At 39.5% G+C, this 18,719-nt stretch overlaps 3 protein-coding genes across 8 annotated transcripts in view; 1 reads left to right on the top strand and 2 right to left on the bottom strand.

Moving 5' to 3' along the window:
- Nucleotides 1-1,441: 1,441 nt before the first annotated feature.
- On the bottom strand, nucleotides 1,442-6,199 carry NGRN (neugrin, neurite outgrowth associated). Its single transcript, XM_075207818.1, has 3 exons — nucleotides 5,589-6,199; nucleotides 3,627-3,737; nucleotides 1,442-2,211 (listed from the first exon to the last, which is right to left on the bottom strand). The coding sequence occupies exons 1-3, from the start codon at nucleotides 5,765-5,767 to the stop codon at nucleotides 1,575-1,577; spliced, it is 927 nt and encodes a 308-aa protein (XP_075063919.1). The 5' UTR covers nucleotides 5,768-6,199; the 3' UTR covers nucleotides 1,442-1,574.
- On the top strand, nucleotides 5,776-11,381 carry LOC142151801 (52 kDa repressor of the inhibitor of the protein kinase-like). Of its 2 annotated transcripts, none has more exons than XM_075207817.1 (2): nucleotides 5,776-5,920; nucleotides 8,421-11,381. In XM_075207817.1, exon 2 carries the CDS (start codon nucleotides 8,436-8,438, stop codon nucleotides 10,836-10,838), a length of 2,403 nt encoding a protein of 800 aa, XP_075063918.1. In that variant the 5' UTR covers nucleotides 5,776-5,920; nucleotides 8,421-8,435; the 3' UTR covers nucleotides 10,839-11,381. The 2 variants fall into 2 exon arrangements, with proteins under 2 accessions (XP_075063918.1, XP_075063917.1); XM_075207816.1 differs by lacking the exon at nucleotides 5,776-5,920 and adding an exon at nucleotides 6,413-6,515.
- Nucleotides 11,382-14,328: 2,947 nt separating this feature from the next.
- TTLL13 (tubulin tyrosine ligase like 13) overlaps nucleotides 14,329-18,719 on the bottom strand; it is a 30,749-nt gene continuing 26,358 nt past the window's right edge. For all 5 annotated transcript variants that reach the window (XM_075207811.1, XM_075207813.1, XM_075207814.1 and 2 more), the window contains 3 exons: nucleotides 17,411-17,765; nucleotides 15,769-16,009; nucleotides 14,329-14,762 (listed from right to left, as the gene is read on the bottom strand). In XM_075207811.1, the coding sequence (XP_075063912.1) occupies nucleotides 14,750-14,762; nucleotides 15,769-16,009; nucleotides 17,411-17,765 (609 nt within the window). In that variant the 3' untranslated portion in view covers nucleotides 14,329-14,749. The remainder of the gene's footprint in view (nucleotides 14,763-15,768; nucleotides 16,010-17,410; nucleotides 17,766-18,719) is intronic.

Below are 18,719 nucleotides of genomic sequence, written 5' to 3'. Positions count from 1 at the left end.
ACTCTGAGGGCTAGATTTACTAAACTGCGGGTTTGAAAAAGTGGAGATGTTGCCTATAGCAACCAATCAGATTCTAGTTATCATTTCTTTAGTACATTCTACATAATGACAGCTAGAATCTGATTGGTTGCTATAGGCAACATATCCACTTTTTTTAAACCTGCAGTTTAGTAAATATACTCCAGAGAGTGTGCGAGTGCAGAGAATATGATAAAAGTAATGGATTACGATGTCAAATATATAATATGCATACAAATATTTGATAACTTTATTTTTACACCAACATTTGAAGTTGATCTAGGACATGCCCTACCCCAATTATAAATATGTCCAAACATCTTTAATTTACCTATGCATTATGGTTTTGCCAAGGTGAAAAGTTCCTCATTTATTTGGAATCAGGCCCTGTGTTTGTTAAAATACGTGCACAGTGCACCGAGCACTTTGTAAAAAAATACCTTTTCACAAATCTGAAAGGCATGTGAGACTTTGTACTAAGAAAATTGTACAGTCACCAGTGGGCACTGCCCTACATTCAGTGGAAGGTAAATGCTGTGTGAACCGACCATAGAATAGTGACCAAAAGATAACTGTGATAATGCTCATGGTATGGACTCTGAATCACAATGGGTCCTAGGACCTTCCAGTGTTTATAATCAGTATTGGCAGTAGTCCTTTTACACACTATTCTGAGGTCCTTTCACTTTGATTGCAACACACCATAGACCATTCTTCAACCACTGGTATTTACTCTTCAATATCTAAATTACTTTATCAGTCATTTAAGAGAAAAAACAATATACTAAAAATGTAACCTTATTTCAGACGCTCTTCTCAGCCTTTAATATTCATGGTGACTTTTAGAAGCTTTAATCAACCTAATAAACAGAAGGACATTGAAGTGGCTGAAACAGGACAAAGAAGGTTGCACAATGGAGGATGATAGGAAAGCAGCAGAAACAGGTCTTTATAAAGTTAGGAGCCAGCAATTTTGTAAGCACCAATTTGCGAGCTGGGCAAAGATTACTTTTTGGTGTCTGATGATGCCCGTTGCAGGTAATAGTTTCAAACCTAGTAATTGCCAACAAACATTACATCAGCACACATTTTACCACATAAGCTGGTACTGCATATTACCAGTCTGTATCCCGATCAAGTTAAGCACTACAGTAAAAAATAGCCACAGATTGCTATTAAGGACATAAGAAACAGAACCCTCCTAGTCTGGTAGGACAAAAATAGTGAATGCAGTATGGGAGCAGGAGTTGGTTGTCTTATAATAGTTGAGAAAAGAGAATTCATGTAACAATGCCCTATCTATTTGGTGGATGTGGCTGCACTCATATTACATATAGAACTGACAGGAAAGGGAAAACAAGAAAGGGTCTCATCACCCCCATGTTAAAGAGCTGTGATGAATTCATGGAAAATAGTAAAGCAGTGCAGAATATAAAGTCTTTTTTATTGTTGGTACTATTTTAGCCTTTCTAAAAGTATAAACAAAATAAGTCCTTTGTCAATTTTGCATTTAATACAGCAGTTTTATGTACACCCGAATGTCCAATGTCTGAAAGTCAAATTCGATAAAGGAAATTCCCATCACTGTCAAAAAACTCTCTCCCTTTCTGTACAACTTTCATGCTGTTTTGAAGCCCACTGTTTGCCAATTCTTCCAGTTCATTATCACCCAATACTTCTCCATCCCATCTATCATTCAGCACTATCTGCTCCTCTTTCACAGGTACCATCTGGGCATGTTCTGCCTTACTGCTTGTGGTCAAACTCACATTGGACGAAGCAGAGACAATTCCTGACACGGTGATCTGTGACTCTTGTGTTCTGACTAGTGATTGCGACACATTCTTTTGCGCACTCCCTGACCTCAAAGCTAAATGAGAAGAATCTGATGTTTTTGGAGGAGGAAGACGTTGGGATGATTGGCTGACCAGCAGTTGCCTCTCATTCGACCCAAATGGCAATAGCGGTTGTGCTGGATTTTTAGCAGGAGACACTAGCTGTAACTGATCATTTCTTGAGCCAGGAGAACTGTGTCCTAGAAGTCTGGAAACAGAGGCATCCTGTTTCATTTTCCGCACCTCTGTTGGTATAAATTTCGACTTTAGAACTCTCTTTATTTCATCAGTACTAACATTAAAACCCACAGCCAATCGTGGCAATGTCCACTCCTCAGGGAATTCTTGTCTCAGATACCTGCCAAAACACAGGACAAAGGAAGAAAACATTAAAATAATGCCTAAATCCATTCCCTAGTATTGCAAGCAGAAACTCAGGCTATATAGTCAAAAATTAATATTTCCAAAGCATAAGTCTTAGCTGATTCAATACTGCCACAACCAACCCTGACCAACACCACTGCTGTCAACAGTACATTCATGTCGTCAAAAGTATTCATGATAGGCCGTCAAGCCTGGCGGGCCAAACCATAAGTATTCTTGCTGGTAATCACTGGCCTTTATTGTTCCTCCTAACCTATGTACAGGATTCCCCAAACTACATAAAGACCACCACATACTGTAAAGAAAATCAGAAAACACCATATTTATAAAATAAATAAATCTGACATCCTTAATCTCCAATGTATGGGAAGGTCCCATGTTCCCTATATGGCTTTATGTACATGCTAAGAAATGTAACTTTATACTAAACATCTGCTAGTATAAAGTCATGGTAAGGGAATACATAACAGCATGTAAACAAGGAAGGTCCAGTAGGAAGCGGTTATCATTAAATGGAGGAAGTGGATGAGGGTTTAAGCAGTGCAGGAAGGGTAAGGCCGCCTGCAACGGGTACAAACGTCTGTAGCATAAGACAGTGCCAGAGCTGCTTCTACCAACAATCCCTGCTCCAAACTGATGGAAAAAGAGTTTGATGTGAATAATACGAGTGTGTATTGTGCCGTCACTTGTGGAGGAGAGCACTTGGGAGTTAGCGAAGCTGTTAGAAGGAGGAGTAAATGTAATGACTGGGTGTAGAAGATGTTACGAGAGGGGTCGTGATCATAACAGGGGTGTGCTGTCTATATCAGAACTTCATGCTTTGCTATAAATACTATGTCCTATAACACATTTACATGTCTGTGAAACTTTATCTTCCTTAATGTCCTATATTGCTTTCCATAATGTTTAATTCTGCACAGCACTACAAATCATTGACAATAATAATTCTGTGTAGGTTGTGTGTGTACTAAGAGGTGATGATGTATACACACACAGTGTTTGATTGGGGTATGGAGGTCATAACATTAAATCCAGTTAGAAGGGCCCAATATAGCGAACATTTTATATCATAGATACACAAATGATTTTCAATATGGACTTAAAGAGTTAATTATTGTGGTAACAGAAGGGAATCAAATAATATTTTTTCCATCTATGCTCGTATTAAACATACAGTTGGAACCCATAAGTTTGATCATGTATGTAAATAATCTTTATAAGCAGGGCTCTCATTCATTTTGTCTCACATTGATGTAAATATTAAAAGTCATGTAATTGTTATAATGCCTTGTATGTATTATTTGCTCTGTACAGCCCTGCTGTGGACATTTGCGCTTTATAAATATATTAAATATATATACTTTTAATGATTAAAATATTTTTTTTTACTTTATCTGCTCTATTGCATTCCAGGTGAGGCGCCTTTCAGGAGATCCAGAGGGCTCCATCTCTCTTTTCATTCGTTTCAACAGGATTGCTTTCTGTCGCCTCTTCAGTGCGCTATGTAAAAGGAGATCAAAAACATTCAATTTGCTATGAAAAGTTCACAAAAACAGTCACCAACTCAATTTCTGTATTTGACTTCAGAGCAAACAAGCACCTATTGTGCTAATTTGTGTTGTTCTTACACCATGTATGTTTTTCAAATTGTGACACTTTCTTATAGATGTATGACAAAGGGGCCAATTTATTAATGTTTTTTTCCGTGTTAATTATATGACAGATGATTTTTCAGAAAAATTTATTAAAAAATCATCCCAGCGGCTACAGGAAAGGGGGGCAAGCAAGGAAACCCATTCTCCCTTTCGCAAAGTGGGGTCAGTAAGCAGCGACCAAAGCTCAAGGAGGGGTGGCTGGAGCATAGAGGTGGACAGGCAGTGTATGAGAAGCACCAGTATAGAGTCATTTATGTTTCTGTTTTGTTGTCAAACTGTTGTATTATTGATGTTTAATTGGGACCAATGGCATGCTGACCTGGAAACATGGGAGAGTCAGAATGCATGCTATATATATATATATATATATATATATATATATATATATATATATATATATATATATATATATATATATATATATATATATATATATCATACTTGCCAACTCTTCCGGAATGTCCGGGAGACTCCCGGACTCCCGGGCGAGTGTGGCAATCTCCCGCATCTGGATTGTTCTGCCCACTTCCTAGTGAAGTGGGCAAAATTAAGTCCCAAATGCTGCGATTCCAGGTGAATCGCACCGTTTGGCCCCGCCACCGCTGTCAAGTGACGCGTTTTGCGTCATCACGTCATGGGGGCGGGTCCAAAATGACGTGCAATTTTTGGAGCCCCGCCCCTGTTACGCCTACCTCCTCCGCAGGCTCCCGGATTTCAAGATGAGAAAGTTGGTAAGTATGATATATATATATATATATATATATATATATATATATATATATATATATATATAATAGGCAAACCGAGGGGGGGGGGGTTTCCTAATGCCTGGAAACCCCCCTCCAAGCCTGGGGCACTGTATAATTGAGGTTGCTGGACCCTGCTTGAAAACAGTGGTGCACACAGCATTGCCCATGTATATTATAGGGATAGGAAGAGTTGGAGAGCAGCCAAGCACTCTCTAAAATTATAGCCAGGCCCCCATTCATGCTGGTCACGCCCACTGGTGGCGTGGTGTGGAAACCCCCCTCTACAAATCCTGTGTTTGCCCCTGCATTATATATATATATATATATATATATATATATATATATATATATATATATATTTACTTCCCTGGTAGTGTTAACAGTGACTCTCTTCCTTTTGTTTTGTTACAGTTGCCAGGCAGGGGTAAGCGGTGCACTAGGTATAGGTATATAGCAGAAGAATACAGAATACATAATCACAATGAAAAAGCAGTCATGTGCCTGGCTCCAGCTTCCAACAGTTAGGCCTTCATGGGTGGCGTGTCATACGCAAACTAGGGGGTGTGTACTTTTGGTGCTCACATGGTGGACACAACACACCCCAATTTGGGGAATTGATAAAACTTGCATGCCGCTTTCCCTGTGTTCATTGTTTCCATTGGAAATAAAGCTGCAACCATTCTTTATGGCAACACCATTAATCAGTCATTTATTTCAGTTAGCAGGTGACAGCAGGACACTGCATGTTGGCCTATAAGGTGAACTGATGATTACATTCTGATAGGTTTTGCAAATAACCATTTTCCTGCACACCAGTTGCATAAAAGCCCACTCTCCCCTGACTTGTACATGGAGAGACTTCACTTTAACTCAAATATAGAATACATCCGTCCTTGGTATTGGTGTACAATACAGTTACCACATGTACTACAGGTAGATGACTGTACCTCTGTATAGCCTGATCTTCAGTCATATCCAGCTCCACATCACTCTCCACATCAGTGTCATCCCCGGGATAAGGGGTTACTGGGGTGCGGGCCCGCAAGCCCCGGCAACCGAGCAGAGACGACTGAGAGCCGCAGAAGAGACGGAGACCCCGGACAGATGACAGCAAGGAAGCCGCCATTACTGAGCATCGACTACTTCTGCCTGACTACACTCAATGAGCTCTGCGATCTATTAATCCGCCCAGCACCACATGAACCTATAGGGACACATCGATGGACTCCACTATGATTTAATCAGGATCGTCCTGTGGCCAAACACCATATGATATTAGGTAAGTTGCCCTTTTTCTAATACACATATGTACCAGTGTAAACAATGAGCTATCTTGTATCTGTGTGACATTGAGAAAAATCTTAATTTCACACAGAGGCGGATTCAGGGGAGGGGATTGGGGCGATCACCCCCTTAAACACCGCCATTACTGTATAGTACAAACTCACTGCCGACAGGACACCAGCCCCGCCCCCTCCCCACGGACTGGCGTTCTCTCCCTCACCGCTGGGTGCTGGGCTGAATGACGTAGCAGACTGGGAGGAGGGAATCACCAGGCTTCGCATGCATTCATTTCACGCAGCAGCAGGCATTCGTCACTAATATATTACACTCTGATTGGAGGCCCAATGAGAAGGGAGGAAATGTCATTTATTTTAGTGACCCAATGACAGTTTAGTCTGTCTGGTGGGGGGCGGGACTAACATTAGTTGACCAATGATTACACAGTACAGTCTGGGGGCGGAAACGGGTGCTGTGTACACAGGAAGTAAGAAGGAGCTGTGCTTCCCACTCCCACTTGTTTACAGTCGTCCTCCCTGCATGCAGCGCTCATTGTACTCTTACATCCAGAGACCAGGGGACCAGCCAGCCTAGTAAGTGGAGTGGGTAGCACCGCTTTGTGCATTTAGTGTGGTATCTCTGGGGCAGCTTATCACAGAGCGAGAACTGTAAGTTATGGTGTGTTACTGATTTCTTTAGAAAGGGGGCGAGTAGGAGAGTGGATTATGAAGTTTGAGCTGTAGGTGATTTTCTGTGTGTCTGTCCTCCATGGCAGCTGCAGCCCCAGTGTGTTTAAGTGTACCATTTAAAAAAGAAAAATGAAATCTTTATTATTTGCCACAAAACATAAATAAATCTCAATTTGTAAATGATAGCAAAATATAAAATAGTGACCTAAAGAAGTGATAGTGCATACAGTGTTTATAAAATGCAACTGCTTTGTTGTCTTTATCTATATTAGAAGTAACGTTTTTTAATTTGTGTAACAATGATGACTTTGTGTGATTTAAAATGGCTGACTGATATATAGGTCCCACTATCATGTGTATATATGTGTGTGTATACTTCTCTGGATCCACCTCTGCTTCGCTTCCTTTATTAGTTAAAGTACCGCAAGGCTCAGTGCTAGGTCCTCTGCTGTTCTCTATCTACACCGCTTCTCTTGGAAATCTAATAACTTCCTTTGGATTTCAGTATCATCTCTATGCGGATGATACCCAAATTTATCTATCCTCTCCTGATCTCTCGACATCTGTGTCCCGTGTAACTGATTGTCTTTCTGCTATTTCATCTTGGATGTCTTCTCGCCAACTCAAACTTAATCTTTCTAAAACAGAGTTTATTCCCACCCACCAACAAGAACATACCTGACATTTCTGTTTCTGTTGATAACATGACCATAAATCCCACCCCACAACCTCGCTGCCTAGGTGTAATCCTTGACTCGCACATATCCTTTTTTTCCCCACATTGACTCTATATCTAAATCATGTTGCATACATCTAAAAAAACATTTCCAGAATTCGCACATATCTCACAAAAGACACTGCAAAAACCTTAATTCATGCACTTATCATCTCCCGCATTGACTATTGCAATTCCCTCCTTACTGGCCTTCCCAAAAACAGACTCAAACCCCTACAATCTATTTTGCACGCTGCGGCAAGATTGATTTTCCTTGCAAATCGTTATTCCTCTGTTGCATCACTCTGTATGTCTCTACACTGGTTGCCTGTTTTCTACCGAATCCAAAATAAAATACTCTTACTAACCTACAAGGCCATCAACAAAGATGCACCAACATACATCTCCTCTCTTGTCACAAAATATCTTCCAACTCGGCAACTCCGTTCTGCACAAGATCTGTGTCTCTCATCCACACTCATTACATCCTCCCATTCCCAATTACAGGACTTTTTCTGGGCTGCACCTACTCTATGGAATTCTCTCCCTCGCACAATAAGACTCTCCTCTAGTCTACAAGCATTCTCTGAAAACCCACCTCTTCAGACAAGCTTATAATATTCCTCAACCACCCTCTTAACCTCAGTACATTACCCTATTACCACCTGTTATACAACTACCCCTTGATCACCATTGTTGTGTGACAGGATCATTTAGCTTATGAGTCACTTTTACCTTTGCAGTCTGGCTGGGCCAACTGCAAATGTAGACTTAACCTCATGTGTCAAACTCCCATTGTCCAATAGATTGTAAGCTTGCGAGCAGGTCCTTCTCACCTCTTTGTCTGTTTTACCCAGTTTGTTTATTAGTTTACTATGTTTGCCCCAATTATAAAGCGCTACGGAATATGTTGGCGCTATATAAATAAATGATGATGTGTCTGTGTGTATGTATATGTATGTATATATATATATATATATATATATATATATATATATTATAATGTGTTTGTGTGTATATATGTATGTGTCCACCTTCCCGTACATTTATTGTAATAATCCACTTCTCCATATATTTTTTTTTTCTGCCATAAGATTACAAGCCAAGAAATGAAGCGCAGCCAACAAACCATGGATTTATTCATAGCAAAGAAGAGAGTAGAAGATAAAGACCTCTTTAAGGTGGAAAAAGATAGTGAATTAAGCGTTGAATATCCTGAAGATTGTTTTCAAGCATGTGACAGCATGCAAAAGAATGATATCGGAAACTACATTGAATCCATTTCTACTATCGATGATCATTTGAAATGTGAGCTTCTGGAGAGACCATGGAAGCCTTCACTTGGATTCAAACTACCATTTTCAACTCATAATAAGAAAGGGAAGCAGGAAAAAAGGTTTCTAAATCAATCTCACCTGGACAGTTTTCCGTGGTTGATATACTCAGATGCTAAAAAAGGAGTCTTCTGTAAATATTGTGCCCTGTTTTTTACTGCAACAATGGGGGGCTCCCACAAACACGTTACTCTTCAGAAGCTTGTAAAGAAGCCCCTGACTGTTTTTGCAAAGCTGCTAGGCAAAGATGGAGATCTGTGCACTCATGAGAAGCGGCAATACCACAGGAATTCTGTGCAAGCAGCTAAAGACTTTCTGAATACCCATTGTGCACCAGAGAGGAATGTTATGAACAGGATTAGTTCACAGCGACTACAGCAGATCCAAGAGAACAGACAAAGATTGAAGCCTATAGTCGAAACCATTCTGTTCCTTGGCAGACAAAATATTCCTCTACGAGGGCATAGGGATGATGGAGAGCTATGTAAAGAAGCTGACACAGAACCGCTGATGAATGAAGGAAATTTTAGAGAGTTGCTGCAGTTTAAAGATAACAGTGGGGGTACTGCTCTTGCAAATCACCTGGAGAACACACATTCAAATGCAGCATATATCAGCGAAAATACACAAAACCAGCTGACTGAATGTTGTGCGGAAGAAATTAGGAGAGTCATTCTGGAGCGTGTCAAGGAGTCTAAATATTACTGTGTTATATTTGATGAAACAACAGATATTTCCCATAGTTCTCAGTTGAGTCTTTGTTTGAGCTATGTATACAAGAACCAAAGACATGAAGATTTCATTGCGTTTGAAAATGTTCATGAGTCGTGTTTCAAAGATTCATCACCATCTTTTGAGCCTAAAGTGAGTGGCAAAGTTTTGGGACAGCTAGTGATCAGGCAAATTAAAAAGTTAAATTTAGATTTGATGAACTGTGTTGGGATAGGTACAGATGGATGTTCCCTGATGATATCGGAGCAGTTGGGTGCTGTTGCAGAAATACAAAAGGAGGCCAAGTATGCCACTAGATGCCCTTGCTTTAATGATACCATAAACTTGTCCATGTCCAAGACTTCAAAAGTTCAGAGTATACGCAACTGTATCGGCATCATCAAGGAAGTTGCACATTTCTTTAATGCTTCACCTCAGCGGAACCATGTTCTTTTGAATGTTGTAAATGCTCAATTAAAGGATATGTGCGAAACACACTGGGTGGAAAGAAGTGAATGCTTAATCCAGTTTCTTGACCAAATAGAGAAAATTGTTGAAGCACTTGAATATATATCTCAATGGACAGAACCAGCATCATCCTTTAAAGCCCAGGCCTTGCTAAGCGCCCTACAAAACATTGAGTTTGTAGTGGCATTGCACTGCCAACTCGCGATATTTACATTGTGTTTACCGCTTAGCAGGCTGTTCCAGAAGAAAACTGTAGACTTGACTGGCGCTGCTGCCCTTGTCACGGATCTTCTGTCGGTTTTGAATAAACAGCGTGTAAACTGCAATGAAGAATTTTCAAGTATATTTTCTAAAGCATCACAAGTTTTGTCAAAGCCAGATGTTGCAATAGAATTACCCCGTATAACCAAAAAAAATCAAATGCATAGAGCTAATATTCCAGTCTCCACACCAGAAGATTATTATAGACAGGCAATATACATTCCTTTGCTGGATTCTGTAACATGCGATTTACAAAGCAGGTTTTCTGTTGAAACTTTATCATCTTGTGATCTCACTTGCTTGCTGCCAAGAAACATCTTGCTTTTGAACAATGAGGCACTGACATTGAAAGTTAAGACATTTTGCAGTACCTATGGAAATCTAATAAGTACTAATCCTAGTCTGGAATGGGCGCTATTATCAGAGGTTCACCTCTGGAAAGAGAAGTGGATACAGTCGGGTGACAGCATAACTCTTCCAGAGTCTGTGGAAGAAGCTCTGCAGGCTTGTGATGAAGATGTCTACTTGTTAGTGAACTCCTTTCTGAAAATTCTTCTAACTTTGCCCATCAGTGTTTCATCAGATGAAAGGAGCTTCTCTTCACGTCGTTTAAAAATGTGGTTGAGAAACCAAATGGGGCAGGAGAGGTTAACTGGTTTAGCTCTTCTACATATTCATCGTGAAATTAAAGTAGACCTGGACAGAGTGATTGATCGCTTTGCAAACAGCGGAAATTGAAGATTGGATTTTGTGTTGTAAAAAGTTACCTATTTGTATTTATTCTTGTTATTGTTGAACATTCTGTCTATTTTATTATTTGTTGCTCTCATTGTTGTGATTTTATAGTTATTTAGTGTTTTTTTGCTTAAAATAAAGAACAAACTTGGTCTTAAAATACATTTATTTGTGTGACACAGTGTAGTAGGAAGCATGCCTGGGAGGAGTCAGGACTGGAGAGGGGGAGGAGTTAGGACTAATTGGTAAAGCCCCCTCCCCCCAAAAAAAGTCTAGATCCGCCACTGATTTCACACAAAGCTCAAGAAAAGGGTCTTGCAGATGGGCATAGTTTAAGAAGCTCGTGTATGGCCCAGATTTCCAATTGGGAACGTTGGGAGGTAAGGTACAGACATATGGCTGGCTTATAGCAGAAATTGGACACTTTCCCTTACTACTCAGTACAAAAGAGAAACTATAAATGCTGGCATCACCTTTAAAGCTAGCAACCCACACTTCTTCCACCACCAAGCACATAGGCAAGGAAATGGTAAGAGGTTACAGACCAGTTGTACAGATTAAAACAAAGTGAAACTGTTTCTTATACTTGCTCCTTTTTGCAGAGCAAAGGGCTTTGTGTGTGTGTGTGTGTGTGTGTGTGTGTATGTATATGTATATATATATATATATATATATATATATATATATATATATATATATATCCTGAACAAGGCAGAGAATAACACATACATAGCATATGAATATTTTGTTGAAAGGGTGTGTGTCAGGATATGATTACTTTGCCACCCTGGAGAGGGGTTTTACAGTTTTGTCTTGCCTGTTACCATCAGTAACCCTGCCATTGTGTTAATAGTGTAACTTGGTCACCAGATACTTACTGACTGTATATTGCTAGCTTTTTCAGCAAAAGATTGCGGTTGTCAAGGTGATGCCTTCCCCTACCTGGGCTCAGACTAGAAGCTTAGCATGTCATATCCTGTGTCACAGCATGACACAAACGTGCTGTGGTTTATCCTGCCTCAGAAATGGCAGTAATTTAATGCACTTTTTGCCTTTCAATATTATACAAAGGCGCGTTGCACCCGTAATAGAAATACATTTATGTAATAAGAATTTATTTCCATTTTCATGTTTGGTAAGGTGGATCCAGACCTTGCAGATTCCAACTTTGTCTATCAAGATACTGCCATTGCCTCAAAGCACTCTGGTACCCATCAGCATAGAGCTACCATAAATTTGAATTGAATATCTGTGGTACCCATGTGACACCCCTTCCCTTATCCTACTAATTTGGGTGCAACAGGAGATTGCATTATAAAAAAGTAACAATTGTGAGTCTAAGATATCCGGTACAAAAATGGGGAATGACAGAACCAGTGAGAGAACTGGGCTGCAAGCTCTGCAACATGTTTTAGAAGAGGGATTCAATGATCACCATGAAGAAAAGATGCAACTGAACAGCAGTTGAAGGCCAAAGGAGGATTGCTGTACGCCATGTGTCATCAGAGACAGTGTCTGAAGCTTATATCCTCCTATACTGTAAAAGCTGCAAGGGCATAAGAGATTAATACTTCCACAAAATGAGCCAGGTGAGCAGGCTGGTGTAGGTACAAGAAGGTACAGGTGACAGATAATAATCATCCTTCAGTAACCAGTATTACTCATTTACTAAGCACACTCAATGTATTCTGCACAACGGATACTGCTCTCAGTAGACTCCTTTGTGTGCAGAAGCGGAAAAATCTCCATAGATGCAATGTGTAAACTTCAAAGTCCAACCTCCTACCATTTAAGTTCCACTCCATTCATTAAAATAACGTTTTTTGTTATCCTAAAATACTGCTGGTTTACCCATATTTTGTTATTACATGTGGCAGTTTTGTTTGTTCATTTTTTATTTTATTAAATTGCCCTGATTGTGCCTAGAAAAGCTCTTCACTGCTGAAGCACAACATGCAAGTGCAAAACAGGTCCAACTAAAGATGAGTTGGTGTAACATTCAAGTCCTATTGTAGAGTGAATGGTTGTGCCCCCATCTGCACAGAAAGGAATTCCCCCAAACATGAACCTTAACTAACCATATACATCGTTTTTAATAATCTAGCTCTGCAAAAGGAAATCTAATTTCTGCACTGCTTTTTAGGCTAGGTACGCACTACACAAAATTTCTCCCGATGCAATATCCTTAACAATTTTACCAACAAGTTAAAAAAAAAAAAAAAAAGTCCCGATCAGCGTGCTGAATCATGTGTACAGACTATACATGTTTTACACAATTTACCTTCAGATCTCTGCTCTTCATCTGTCATAACCATTGGCTAAAACGATTAAAAGATTGCGACTCTGCACAGTCCATAGAGATCTTTGGACACTGCCGGTCCTGAGAATTGCACTGCAGAATTGGAACAACATTGCTCCATTGTTGAACAATATTTTAAGTCCGGTTTAAAAATCGAATGAAATGATATGATGAGCTTTGGAACAACTATCATTCATTGATATAGCATACACACTAATGCAATATCGGGCCAAACAGTCGATTATCGTTTGATTGGCTGAAATTACTGTAGTGTGCACCCAGCCTTATTTTGCAAGGAACTTTTCAGTTTCACCCAACTCTTCTCTTTTGTGCTGAGAAATAGATGGTTTACCTCCTCTGCAGGTGTTGGTGTCACAGTGCACTACCTCTTGTGATGATGAGGAGTACAGTACAGGCACTGATGGGGAAGCAGAGTTGTTGTCAAGCAGTGAGAACTTGTCTCTGCTGATATCCTAAGCATTCGGTCATCTGTGGGCAGCACAGTGGCCTAGTGGTTAGCACTTGTGCTTCGCAGCACTGGGGTCATGAGTTTGATTCCCAACCATGGCCTTATCTGTGTGGAGTTTGTATGTTCTCCCTGTGTTTCCTCCAGGTGCTCCGGTTTCCTCCCACACTCCAAAAACATACTTGTAGGTTAATAGGCTGCTATCAAAAATTGACCCTAGTCTCTACCTCTCTGTCTGTATGTCTATGTGTGTGTCTATATTAGGGCATTTAGACTGTAAGCTCCAATCGGGCAGGGACTGATGTGAATGAGTTCTCTGTACAGCGCTACGGAATTAGTGGCGCTATATAAATAAATAAATGATGATGATCTAAGAAAATTCTTGCCTCACCTCATGGTAGGAATGACCCCGCTTTTATTGTACTATTGCCACACGTGTAATGTAATGGTGATAAAGTATCTTTGCACTGTTAGAATCATATACAATATTCATACATTTGTAGTATGTCAAGTTTAAAAAATGGACTGTGGAAACCATGTCAATGAACCCTTAAGGTTTCTGTGTGAACAAACCTATTAACCACAACATCCCATATATAAAAAAACTTTAGAAGACATCAGCCCAAACTGTTCACAGTGATCCCAATTATGAAAGAACAAGCTAGGACATGTATATGGAAGGCTACAGCAAATATCAATACAATGTTACATGAATCAACCTGTCACCGTAGCTGTAAATATCAGCTTTTATTTACTTAATACTCTCGGTTTACAATGGTGATCATTATAAAGGATTGATAGTGTCAGAAACATTGGCTATAACCTAAAAATCCAATTAATAGACGGTGATAATACCTTGTGCAATGTTTGCATAGTACAACTCCTTCTAATGTTTCTCTTACATGAGTTCAGTGATCCTATTGGTGAGTGTGAAATCAATTTGGCTGTGAGAAAATTGTGTAGCATTCTAAATCACACATCTATCTCAGACTAAAATGGTATTCCATCACTGAGACAGAGGACATCAGTGTCTTCCTCATGTTTTTATCTGCTGTTTAACGGTCTCTGACTGAAGTGGCAATTTCCTTGTGGGCCAGAGAATTAGTCCCAAATCAGGATGGTTGGCGTCTTTGTTTAATTGGCACATGCTCAAGTCCATCGCCTACAACAAAAGCAAAATATATCACTAAATTTGTATGTACCATTTCCGTTCATAGGTATGATGAACTATGGGCCTAACATCGAAAAAATACAATCTCACATTATGACGGTTGTAAATAAATTAAACATACAAAATATCTTTACATTTTGAAAGTGAAACTCACACAGACATAACATCAAAATATTGACTGAATCAGAAGAGAGGGTACTCTATTAGCACCTAATATTAATCAAACATTGGTAGTAGTGTAGTATGCCTACAGTGGCTTAATCAATAATAGCAACGCTTCAACATAGATCCTAATATTTTAAAATAAATACAATGTGACAATATAAGTCCTACCTAGATCTATCGCAGATAAATCCAACCACTGCCCATTGTTTTGAAAAGAGGATGTTCGCTTACTCAAGCTATCAACGTGATATAAAATATCCGATATTTTGGGCCTGATTCATTAAAGAACTTAAATTAAAAAGTTTCTTATTTAAGTCTCCTGGACAAAACCATGTTACAATGCAAGGGGTGAAAATTAGTTTTCTGTTTTGCACATAAGTTACATACTGACTGTTTTTTCATGTAGCACACAAATATCAACTTTACATTTCAGTGTACAAATAAGCTATCAAGTATCTGTGTGCTACATGAAAAAACAGTCAGTATGTAACTTATGTGCAAAACAGAAAACTAATTTTCACCCCTTGCATTGTAACATGGTTTTGTGCAGGAGACTTAAATAAGAAACTTCTTAATTTAAGTTCCTTAATGAATCAGGCCCTTTATGTTTATGCCTTTATAAACTGTATTAATATCAACTTCAATTTTAGGTTAAATTACCTTTCAATGCACTCAATCTAGTGTGAGTCTGTATAAGGTGCAGTGACTGTAGACTGACAGCGGTACAATTACTTCTTGTGAGACGTAGAATATGAAAATATGGCACTGGCCATGCTTGGAAAATGCATGTTTGTTTACGATACACAGACTATTGATATTAAAGCTCTATTACCAGTTTATGTTCAAGTTGAAGTTACCCATAGGGTTTTGCCTTGAATGATCTGTACGCTGTGCAATAGTAGCTGAACAGGATGAAATGGCTAATGGTCGATCCGCAGGTGAGGTCCCCCCAACAGCAGGCAGAAGGCAACCAACAGTAGGTGCACTCCAGCGTTTTCCATTAGGAGGAAGGTAATTTAGGGATCCAGAAAAAGCTCTACTAAAGCTGATTGGCTTCTTACTAGATGGACTTTCTGAAAGGAAAAACGTTTGGGTTATTTCTTTAAACCTATCTTGGACAAAGATTATTTTCTTTCATGAATTATTGTATTTGCTCAAAATATCATATTTTGTACTTTACATTTTTGTAAGTAGAACAATGATAACATGACTAGACTTACCAATGTACTATCAGCTCATAAAATAACTCCATACATAATACAAAACTACAGTTCATCAAGTCCAGGCCATAGATTTTGTCTTTGATCAGGTTAAGCCCAAAAGTATTTTCCGACATGAAAATAGACCTCGAGATTCATGAGACTACAAATATAACTGAATAGGGTTTTCATTGTTTTCAGTCTGGTCGCGTCCTGGACGTCGCTATGAAGATCGGGACATTATTTCCCCCTTCTCAGTCACCAGGGTAACGGCCGGGGAGCTTCCCTAATCAGTGGCGTGTCTCGCAAACTGACAGCCGGATGCATGCGCATTCTATAGACATTAGTAGCCTCCCGAGGAAGTAATTAGACTAGTTGGAGCTCTGGTCCCTCATTGGTCAGTGTGGGTATATAATGCAGGGAGGGCTTAGCCTCCCTGCCAGTTATAGCTTCTGTTCACACACTTGCAGACCTGCTACATATCCCTGCGGATACTCTGCCTGTAATCTGACTGATACCTGTTGTGACCTCGGCTTGTTCTGGGCCCTGCTGTTTGCTGGTTGCCCCTGATCTCTGCCTGTTTATTGGATCATCTGTTATCTGTTCTGGAAGTTCATGTCAGTATCGACAGACATAACAGGTTTACAATTTTTTGTCATTTGTTTGTATAACAACTGAATGAACCACATTGGTTCCCTGTGAAATAGGATACCCATGAAACTGCATATTATTGATAATAACAGGTGTGTATGGGTACTGATGTAAAGTAAGCATATAATACAAAACTGACATGAAATTATGTAGAATCACCTGTAAAATATAACCTCATATTTGCTGAGTATTGATATAATGAATTATATATGGTAAGTAGTGATGTTCTATGTTTCATATGCCTCACCACAGAGTGGGGGCCTGGGAGGCAGGCACTTAGGGGATGGGCCCCCATCACCTCTGGGCCCTATAGCAGCCACATCCCCTGTAATTCCGCCACTGTTCTCATGCTTTGTCCAGTTTATTTCTGTGTGTTATGTTTCTTTTTCAAACATCGTGCAGATAAGGAGAGGCAACAGAGAGGAAATGTGTTACCGACATAAATTATTTGCAGAAATAGGGTTCCTTTAAAAGCAAAATAGCCTATTTCACAATACGTTTTATTTTAACCTAATTTTCAAAGTAAAACCAAAAACACTTAGCACTAAGCTCTCTCCATATTTGCAATTTTTAACATGTGTCAGATGCTTGTTTCTCAGTTGTGAACAATTGTTAAGTACTTACTCTGCTCCATCTTGGTTTTGGCACTGGATAGCTTTACGTGGGTTTCAGTTTTCTCTTGAACGCTATAGGAACTTGGTTCATTGACAGTTGCCAATGCTCGTATAGATTTGACCCCATTCCAAGTTACATTTTTTTGGTGTACATATCTCCTGGATGTGTGTTGTGTGGCATGTGCGGCTCCTCCTTCAGCCGGGAAGCTAGGAAAGCCTGTCAGGTGCCCAAAGTGAATATGATTAGCAGCAGTACTTGCATGAGTTAAGGTCTCCATTGCTGTACCTCCCAAACAGGACAGTGGAATAAAGGAAATGTTTCCTTCTGTATCCTGGCACATTTGCAGTGCTTGACTAAACCGAGCCTGAAAGAATACAGCATGAGCCATATTAAAAACAATACCAAGTATTGGGGTAATGCCGAGTGAAGACCGAGCAAATTACACAAGTCTTAAATGTCATCAACATAAATGAAAATGCCTCATCAAGCTTTATATTATTGTGATGAAATAAATGTAGAACAAACAAAGAACATAAATATTGTTAAAATACCCTTGTAGTGTGCAATACAAAACTCCTGGGGGTATATTTACTAAACTGCGGGTTTGAAAAAGTGGAGATGTTGCCTATAGCAACCAATCAGATTCTAGTTTTTATTTATTTATTGCATTCTACAAAATTATAGCTATAATCTGATTGGTTGCTATAGGCAACATCTCCACTTTTTCAAACCCGCAGTTTAGTAAATCTAGCCCCTAATCACTGACAAATGTGAACATTCAGAACAATATCCATCCACATCATGTAAGCACTGTTTTCAATGTGCAACATACAGTAAATATAACAACTGAACATAGAATTTGACTAGTCTGCCTGGTTTTGTTATTTTTGTTGTTGTTTTGGGAGATTTTTCTTAATACTTTCAATCTGCCTTAACAATAGCCATATGATTGCCCCATTCTTGAATTATTTTACCGTATAACTCCCCACCTACAACTACTGAGATATTATTCCATTGATCTTTCCCTCTTTCTGTAAAAAAAGTTCTTACTCATATGACGGCTTTCCCTTCTCTCCTCTAAGCTGTACATATTAAGCTCAGTAGTCCTACCAGGGATGTTTTGAAGGCCATAACATTTTATTTGATTTTATGAATGACCGTTTCAGGATCATGATACTCAATTACCAGGCCCCATAGCAAAGCTTGTGGGGGACCCGGGGGTCCATTCCATAGGTCTCAGCTGTGCTCTTCCATGCATGCCACGGAGACCCACTTTCTGCTCTTCTGAGCATGCTTCCTTATCCCTCTACTTGACTGC

Source organism: Mixophyes fleayi, chromosome 4, assembly GCF_038048845.1.
Source record: "Mixophyes fleayi isolate aMixFle1 chromosome 4, aMixFle1.hap1, whole genome shotgun sequence".
Classification (NCBI taxonomy): domain Eukaryota; kingdom Metazoa; phylum Chordata; class Amphibia; order Anura; family Limnodynastidae; genus Mixophyes; species Mixophyes fleayi.
Note: the sequence above shows the minus strand (reverse complement) of the source record. Positions and strands in the feature narration are given on the sequence as shown.